The sequence below is a fragment of the Chrysemys picta genome, chromosome 4 (assembly GCF_011386835.1).
Source record: "Chrysemys picta bellii isolate R12L10 chromosome 4, ASM1138683v2, whole genome shotgun sequence".
In the NCBI taxonomy this organism is placed as follows: Eukaryota; Metazoa; Chordata; order Testudines; family Emydidae; genus Chrysemys; species Chrysemys picta.
The window spans coordinates 4,937,321-4,946,973 of NC_088794.1; the positions used below are offsets into that span (position 1 = coordinate 4,937,321).

Consider the following 9,653-nt stretch of genomic DNA (forward strand, 5'->3'; position numbering starts at 1 on the left):
CACCTTGCCCAAAGAGGGTAGAAAGATTGAGACTCCTTTACTCTCACCTCTTTTTTGAGTTTACACATAATCTCCTCACACTGAAAAAATTTTCAACCTGTTTCTCTTACAGCAGAGCCACAAGTCACTACTTGCTGCTCAGATACGTGAACAGGAGTGTTTGTCTGTGGGGCATGATTAACCTGTGTGTCATTGTATTTACGCAGTGTCTATGTTATCATACAACTGGAATGACCAGCTGTGAACATCTGGCTGTGTGGACTAAGCCCTTCCCTGAGCGGGTACTGATGTCCATTGAGAAACTGATCTCCATTTATCTTCACTTACTTCATCACAGAGAAGAGACAGGTTTTCCGCACCTTTCACCTGCCCAAATCTCTGTAGCTGCCAGATCTCTGTTCAGAGGAGATGGAAAAGGGAAATCACTCGGAGGCGACTGAGTTCATTCTCTCAGGACTGACAGATCGTCCGGAGCTGCAGGTCCCCCTGTTTCTGGTGTTCCTACTGATTTATGGTATCACCCTGGTGGGGAACGGAGGGATGATCTTGTTAATCATCATTGATCCACGACTGCACACCCCCATGTACTTTTTCCTCAGTAATTTGTCTTTCTGTGACCTCTGCGTTTCTTCAATAATTTCCCCTAAAATGCTGCTGAATTTCTTAGGCGAGAGGAAAAGTATTTCTTACACTGCCTGCGCTGTGCAAATGTATCTCTGTATCATTTCTTCAGATGTTGTGTGCCTCTTGCTGGCTGTGATGGCGTATGACCGTTATGTGGCCATCTGTAACCCGCTGCTCTATACGGTCACCATGTCCAGGCAGCTTTGTAACCAGCTAGTGGCTGTGGTGTATGCTGTGGGGATGGTGGATTCAATGATACACACGTGGCTTACATTTCGGCTGTCATTCTGCAGCTCCAACATCATCAATCATTTCTTCTGTGACATCCCCCCACTGTTGGTGCTCTCCTGTTCTGACACCCGCATCAATGAGATTGTGATGTTTGCCTTCATTGGCTGCATTACGGTGATCTGTTTTGTGCCTGTCCTCCTCTCCTATGTCTATATCATCTCCACCATCCTGCAGATCCGCTCTGCCGAGGGCCGGCGCAAAGCCTTCTCCACCTGCTCTTTCCACTTGACCGCTGTAGTCCTGTTTTATGGCATCCCACTTTTCATGTATTTACGTCCCCCCTCCAGCTATTCCATGGACATAGACAAAGTGGCCTCAGTGTTTTACACACTGGTGATCCCCATGTTGAACCCCCTCATCTACAGCCTGAGGAACACGGAGGTGAAGGATGCCCTGAGGAAAGCAATGAATAAACTCCTAACCAATTCTTGAAGCTGCTAAACTCAGTACTCGTTTAGTGGTGGGGAGTGGAAACGGGTGAATTCAATTCAGATCCCATTGCAATGTAATTTCGCAGAGCCTATGGTCGTATTGTTCCTTATTCTATTGTTATTATTATTAATTTGTTTGTATTGTAACAAGGTCTGCAGGCCCCAACTGCGATCAGTGGACAAAACACTGGAAGCATCGCAGGGCCAGAAAGAGATAACTATTCTATAGACTGGTGGCTAGGTTATCCATACCGAGCATGCCAGGTCCCTCCCAATTCTTTTGTTAATTTTACTTATTTCCTATAACTTATACTCCGTGAAACAGAGTGCAATGTTGCATCCCATAATGCTTTATAGAAATATGCGTATGACTGTAAATATGACAAACTGGAATATGTTTTATGTCAGATAGGCCATGTAACATATCTCTGCAGAGGTTATGATGTACAGGATATATTCATCCAGTTTTGGTTGCATCTATCATTTTTCTATTCAATGTTATGGATATTATCTGTGTACTTGTTTGATTTTAAGTAGCCTCAGTGAAGAAGTTGTTCAGATTCTTGAGAAAAGATAATTTTCAGTAACTGCTCAGTCAAGAAACACTAAAGCTAACAATGAACTTTGAGAGACGCCAATCCACATCTGAGCTTTCCTGGGAATCTGGCGTCAGCCTGTGAGGAACTGAGTCATGCATGGACATGTGACTTACCCATGTGACTCCAAAACTCCATCTTGGACCTGGATTATGCATAGGAGATGGAAGGGGTTTCCATCCACAAAGAGAGAGACTATATAAGCCCCTAGGAGACCCCTCCATTTTGTCTTCAGCTGGCACCTCAAGGAGATGCCTGAAAGAAACTTGAACAAAGGACAGTAACTACAGGGATGTGAGTGATTGCTGGACCCAGACTAGGAGGAAGTCTAGTCCATAAAAGAGGCTTATTGGAATATCTCTGAAGATGAGATTTACCTGCATTTAGTTTTTACTGTATTAGGCTTAGACTCACGTATTTTATTTTATTTTGTTTGGTAATTTACTTTATTCTGTCTTTTATTACTTGGAACCACTTAAATCCTACTTTTTGTATTTAATAAAATCACTTTTTACTCATTAATTAATGCAGAGTAAGTGATTAATACCTGGGGAAAGCAAACAGCTGTGCATCTCTATCAGTATTATAGAGGGCGAACAATTTATGAGTTTAAACCGTATAACCATTATACCAGGATTCTCAAACTCAAATGACCACGAGGGCCACATGAAGACTAGTACATTAGCCTGAGGGCTGCATTTACTGACACCTCCCCTCCGCCACCCTCGGTTTCAGAGTAGCTGCCGTGTTAGTCTGTATCCGCAAAAAGAACAGGAGTACTTGTGGCACCTTAGAGACTAACACATTTATTAGAGCATAAGCTTTCGTGGGCTACAGCCCACTTCTTCAGATGCATAGAATGGAACATATATTGAGGAGATATATGAAAAAAAACTTTTGAAGTGACAATCAAGATAGCCCAGTACAGACAGTTTGATAAGGAGTGTGAGAATACTTACAAGGGTAGATAGATTCAATGTTTGCAATGGCTCAGCCATTCCCAGTCCTTATTCAATCCTAAATTGAATAATCAGTACTATCACTTCAAAAGTTTTTTTTCATTTACTTAATTGGCCTCTCAGAGTTGGTAAGACAACTCCCACCTGTTCATGCTCTCTGTATATGTGTATATATATCTCCTCAATATATGTTCCATTCCATATGCATCCGAAGAAGTGGGCTGTAGCCCACGAAAGCTTATGCTTTAATAAATTTGTTAGTCTCTAAGGTGCCACAAGTACTCCTGTTCTTTTTACCTTAGGGAAGTTCCATATCAAGTTGGGAAGCAAACAATGAGTATCTTCAGCTGCCTTAAGAGACGGCCTCCCCCACCACAGAGATACCTGCAAGCACCAGGAAAGAAAAGGACTGTAACCACAGGGGTGGGTGAGAACAGGCGGGACCCAGGTCAGAAAAGATATCTGTCCTGAGAAAGATTTTACCTGAAGTAACCACCAGGGTGAGAAGTTAACATTTGCAGTTGATTTCTGAGTGTATTAAGCTTAGACTTGCATGTTTTGTTTTATTTTGCTTGGTGGCTTACTTTGTTCAGTCTGTTCCTACGTAAATCCTACTTTTATCCTTAATATAATCACTTTTGTTGATTTGTAAACGCAACATAAATAATTGTTACCTGGGGGGGCAAAAGCTCTGAATATCTCTCTATCCGTGATATAGAGGGTGAACATTTATCATTTTACCCAGGATAAGCTTTATACAGAGTAAAATTACTTTATTTGGGGTTTAGATCCCATTGGGAGCTGGGTGTCTGCGTGGTGGAGACAGGTCTCCTCCTGAGGTGGATTTAATCTAGATCTGCAGCTTTGGGGGCGTGACCCAGAGACTGGGTCTGTCGTGAAGCAGGCTAGTGTGTCTGGTTCAACAAGGCAGGGTTCTGCGGGCCCAGGCTGGCAGGGAAAATGGGCTCAGAGGTAATTTCAGCACATCGCGTGACAGTCCCAATGGGGGTGTCTGTGACTGAAATGGTCACACTCTGCACTTGAGTTTCCTGCATTTCCAGAAAGTATCCCAGCCCCTGAGTGCTGTGCTATTCCAGTCTGGGTTGCTCTCAATCTCTCCTTTCAAAGTTGTTCTACTGTGGATAACTCATTAAATAACCATTGGAACACAGAGGTGAAGTTCAGGACTGCACCAGGCACCAGGCACCTCCGGCTCAGAGGAGGCACAGAAGCCAGGAGGATGAGTTATGAGCATCACTCCTAGAGAAAGGAGTTGTGAGCATGACTCCTAGAGGAAGTAGGGGCATAGTGTTTCCTGGGTACAGACCTGGAGGGACAGACATGGGAGTTTCTGAATACAGAGATTGCTGGCTGTTGGTTGTTTCTACTGGTGTTCAGGGAAGCAGGACTTTGCGTATATTCTTTGTGACTCCCTCCCCCACAGATTATACCAAAGAATAGAGCTGACTTGGATCATCAATTTGTCCTCCTATACAATCAACCTTGCAATGCACTGATAATGCCAGCCAAGCCTACACACCCGTGGAGGATAATTTCTGCTACCATAGTGAAGAAGGGAACAGTCATCACTGGGCCTGCCATGGATCTCCTTGTGGGGAGGTGATGACCACAATGTCCTTGTGCATCTGCAGCCATGGATCAGTGCATGGGCCCATCCCTGTGGTGACCTCACCCTTTCATGTCATTCGGACACTACTGTCAGCCAGCACCGCACCTTTGCTGTTACTGGGATAGTTTCTAGGTTGGTGGCTGTGACATACAGGGTCCAACCCAGACTAATCAGCAGCTGTGTCACACCTGCCTGCAACCTGGCAATGCCTTGCTGAAGGGGCTTCCACCTGGGTCACTCACAAACAACCGTCAAGCATGCGAATCATACCCTGAGCATGTGTGTGTAACTGCAGTCTGGCCAGGAATAGCTGGGTTACACTCAGGCTCTCACCACCCTTGGTTATACTGCAGGGTGACCCCAACACACTCCCCAGTCTTCTATTTCCCTCCCGAAATGTACGTCCTGTGCTGCCCAGTCCTCTCCTGGACAATACAAGCTACATTGTCCATTTTTCTTTAGTAGCACTAATATCCATGCAACTTAGCTTCTCAGACACTTTAAACACACTGGATTAGATTCATTGACTACAAATATAGATTTTAAGTGAGTGTAAATCTGGAGGTATAGAAGTCAGACATGGTTACAAGAAAAATAAAGTTAGAATGTCACTGGTGCCTAAGTTAACAAATGATGAGAAATTCAAAGCAAAAGTTTCCTCACCACATGCTTCCAGCCGTCTTACTGACCAAACTTCTTAGGTCAGGACCCCTCACCAAGTTCAAGGGCTGCTTCCTTTATCCCTTCAGATGCAGTGAATCAATGGGCAGAGGCAGAGAGAGCGGTGCTTTGGGATGTCTGCTCCCTTTTTGTGTAGTCATATCCCCCCTTTGAGAAACATTTTCACCTGGTTACCAGGAGACAAAAGCTCTATGTAGAAGGATGTTCCCTGCTGCTTTTTCCTCACCTTTTGGGGATTCCTTTGTTTCCCTTCCTGCTTGATGACTCTGGTTACTGTTTAGATACAAAATTAAGCAGCACACACATTTCTTTGTGTAAGACAGAGCCGTTTGCCAGCCTGAGTCTGGAACACATAGTAATAACCAGATACGTTGTAATTTTATAACTTCACATCCAGGAGCCCCTCACTTAACGTTGTAGTTCTGTTCCTGAAAAATGCGACTTTAAGTGAAACGATGTTAAGCGAATCCAATTTCCCCATAAGAATTAATGTAAATAGGGTGGTTAGGTTCCAGGGAATTTTTTTTTTTGCCAGACAAAAGGCATTATATACATTTTAAACAATTTTAAACAAGCAATTTAATACAGGTATAAGTTAAAAAAATGTTAAAGAAACAATTTGATACTACAATCATCATTGCTGAGTATGAAGCAATGGGAGGGGCCCCCACCTAACCCCACACAGGCACAGCCCAGTGGCACTGCAGACAACGAGGCAGGCAAGGAGCCTGAAGTTGCCGTAGGTAGGAGAAGCAGGTTGCACAGCACCAGCGGCAGCTTCCCCTACTGTGCAAGCACCAGGTGTGGGGGGGCTTAACCCTCGGCCCACCCACTCCACCCCTTCCCCCAAGACCCCACCCTTAAGCCGCCTGTTCTCCCCCCACCTCCTCCCCTTTTACTCCACACGCCGCATCCTCGCTTCTACCCAAACCTCCACTGACTTCTGAACGCCGCAAACCAGCTGATTGCCATGGGCTGAAGGTGGAGGGAGCAGGGAGAAGATGCTGATCTATGCAGTCTGCTGATGGGAGGCATTGCAGAGGCGGAGGGGAGCTGATAGGTGGGCTGCCAGCTGTGGACAAAGCAGGCAGCCAAACAACGTTATAGCGGAGGATTGCACAACTTTAAACGAGGAGGTTCTGCAATGGAGCAGCGACGTAAGATCAAAACAACGATAAGCAAGAGGATGTTAAGTGGAGAGTTACTGTACATTATCAAAAATATTGTAATAATATTTACAATGAGACCATGACTATTTCTAATGGACTCATAGCTTTATTTAGCATCTTAAAGCTGAGCTCTGTGTGCAGATAATAGGCATGCAAGAGGGATAGTTTTGTGAACTGCAAAAGTCCGTAGCATGCTGTGGTCTCCTCCTGAGCTCCTCTGCTCATCATGTGTTCTCCATCAGCAAAATGAGTGAACCTATCCTTCCTACTTTGGGGAGTAACCTAGCAAGGGAAGGACAAAGCATACCATGGTGATTGGCATGCTATACATAGCTAGATAATCTGGGATACTCTTACATGTCTTACAGGTTTTACATTCCACCTATTGGGGCTGGGAGAATGAGGTTATTCTGAAACCAGGAATGACTGAGAAGATATCAGCTACAGTGCAAACAATTAGTACGTTTCAACTGTATCTAACTTTCTGTTCCTTTGATTCCAAATTTATTGGTAAGACTGGTTGAAAATTTTTTCCATGATATTCTCATTTCCCTGGAAATTATCAGCTTTCCATCAAAATACCAAACTCCCCTCCTCCCTAAACCATGGCTGTGGGACTCTGGTGAAGTTCCAGGGCAGTTCAGCAGGAGGAGAGACCATCATGCATCATGGGAGGGGTGTAGTTCAGCCTGGGAGCCTGGCCCATGGAAGAGATTGGTGGTGTGTGGTTTCTGAGTCACCCCCATGGTATTTCCGAGTCAAAATATTAAGTTCTTAGAAAAAGAATTCGGTTTGCACAAAAAACAAAAAACAAAAACCCTTTGTGGATCAGTTCTACCCAACTTGCACTGAAAACAGCAGGATGAAATATACCCCTAACCTCATACTCTGTAACTCTGGTAGAAATTGCATCATTTAATAACTCAGGAGGAAAGAGTGGGGCGAGCTAATCCTCAGGGCATCAATTACACCAAGGTGGCTTTGGTTCACTGAACGCATTTATTAGGTGTTATGGCTCTCGGAGCTCAGGTATTCCCAGTTGCTTCAGGAATCATGTCCCACAGATCACACATCTCAGTATAAAACTTTCCAAATGCTCCAAACTGGCAGTTTCTGTCACTGGGGAAAGGCCACCACATCTCTCTCTTCTCAGCAGGTACGTGCTATTATCCTGAATTACAGTCACACACACATATACAGACATCATGGTGATCAGCAGGTATTGAATTCAAGACCTCCAGCACTTAACGCCTCAGTCCCTATTCCTACCCCTTCAGCTAAAGGAGCGACTTCCTTGGTTGGAAAAAATAAGCAATTACATAGTCACTGAAGCCAGTGCTTTCCATTATGTCTCTGGGTTTTCCTACAGGCTAAAGTAAATGCCAAAAAGTTTAATTAGCACAGTAAGCAAGTTTACTCCCAACTGACATGCCAAGCCACAGAGCTCCCCTTGCCCGAAGAGGGTAGAAAGATTGACATTCCTTTACTCTCACCCCTTCTTTAGCCAAAAAATAATCTCTTCAGACTGAAACAATTTCACCCTGATTCTCTCACAACAGAGTCACAAATCTCGCTTTGCTGCTTGGATTAGTGAACAGGAGTGTCCGTGTGTGGGGCATGATTAACCTGTGTCATTGTATTTATGCAGTGTGTATTTTATCGAACAACTGGAATGACACGCTGTGAACATCTGGCTTTGTGAACTAAACCCTTCCTGGAGCGAGTACTGATGTCCATTAAGAAACTGATCTCCATTTATCTTCACTGTCAGATCTCTGTTCAGAGGAGATGGAAAAGGGAAATCACTCGGAGGTGACTGAGTTCATTCTCTCAGGACTGACAGATCATCTGGAGCTGCAGATTCCCCTGTTTGGGGTGTTCCTACTGATTTATGGTATCACCCTGGTGGAGAATGGGGGGATGATCTTGTTAATCATGACTGATCCCCGACTCCACACCCCCATGTACTTTTTCCTCAGTAATTTGTCTTTCTGTGACCTCTGTTTTTCCTCGATAATTTCCCCTAAGATGCTGCTGAATTTCATAGCCGAGAGGAAAAACATTTCTTACACTGCCTGTGCCGTGCAAATGAATCTCTCTGTCATTTTTACAGATGTTGAGTGCCTGTTGCTGGCTGTGATGGCGTATGACCGTTATGTGGCCATCTGTAACCCGCTGCTCTATATGGTCACCATGTCCAGGCAGCTATGTAAACAGCTGGTGGTTGGGATGTACGCTGTGGGGTTGGTGGATTCAATCATACAAACATGTTTTACATTTCGGCTGTCATTCTGCAGCTCCAACATTGTCAAACATTTCTTCTGTGACATCCCCCCACTGCTGGCACTCTCCTGTTCCGACACCCGCATCAATGAGATTGTGATCTTTGCTTTCACATGCTGCATTACAGTGAGCAGCTTTGTGACTGTCCTCCTCTCCTATGTCTATATCATCTCCACCATCCTGCAGATCCGCTCCGCCGAGGGACGGCGCAAAGCCTTCTCCACCTGCTCTTTCCACTTGACCTCTGTGGTCCTTCTTTTTGGCACAGTCCTCTTCATGTATTTACGTCCCACCTCCAGCTATTCCATGGACACGGACAAAGTAGCCTCAGCGTTTTACACGCTGGTGATCCCCATGTTGAACCCCCTCATCTACAGCCTGAGGAACACTGAAGTGAAGGACGCTCTGAGGAAAACCCTGAATAAACTCCTAACCAATTCTTGAATCTGTTTAACTCAGTACTGGTTTAGTGATGGGGAGTGGAAACAGATGAATTCAATTCCCGGGCCATTGCAATATAATTTCGCAAAGCCCGTGGTAGTATTTTTCATTATTGTATTGTTATTATTATTAATTTGTTTGTATTCCAACAAGGTCTGCCGGCCCCAACTGAGTGTAGTGAACAAAACACGGGAAGCATCACAAACCAAAGAGAGAGAATGATTCTTTAGGCTGGTTGCTAGGGGTATCAACCTAGAGGGTGAGATGCTCAACTTCACGTCTCTGTTTCAAGGGTTATTTAATTAGTTAGCCACAGTAGAACAAAGATTGAGAGCAACCCAGACTGGAAGAGCACGTGACTCAGGGGCTGGGATGCTTTCTGGAAATGCAGGAAACCCAAATGCATAGTATGACAGGTTCGGTCACAGAGTTCCTTATTGGAACTGTCACCTGATGTGCTGAAATTACCTCTGATCCTGTTTTCCCTGCTAGCCTGGGTCTCCAGAACCCTGCCTTGTTGAGCCAGACATGCTAGCCTGCTGCAACAC

At 44.7% G+C, this 9,653-nt stretch overlaps 2 protein-coding genes across 2 annotated transcripts; both read left to right on the top strand.

Moving 5' to 3' along the window:
* Positions 1-408: 408 nt before the first annotated feature.
* Positions 409-1,347, top strand: LOC135983472 (olfactory receptor 8U3-like). The gene has a single exon (XM_065595776.1). It carries the CDS (start codon positions 409-411, stop codon positions 1,345-1,347), a length of 939 nt encoding a protein of 312 aa, XP_065451848.1.
* A 6,822-nt stretch (positions 1,348-8,169) lies between these two features.
* On the top strand, positions 8,170-9,108 carry LOC101944422 (olfactory receptor 5AR1-like). Its single transcript, XM_005309760.3, has one exon. The coding sequence runs from the start codon at positions 8,170-8,172 to the stop codon at positions 9,106-9,108; it is 939 nt and encodes a 312-aa protein (XP_005309817.3).
* Positions 9,109-9,653: the final 545 nt, after the last annotated feature.

Excerpts from the sequence above, each read along its gene's own strand:
- LOC135983472 (XM_065595776.1), top strand. The coding sequence starts at position 409 with ATGGAAAAGGGAAATCACTCGGAGGCGACTGAGTTCATTCTCTCAGGA.
- LOC101944422 (XM_005309760.3), top strand. The coding sequence starts at position 8,170 with ATGGAAAAGGGAAATCACTCGGAGGTGACTGAGTTCATTCTCTCAGGA.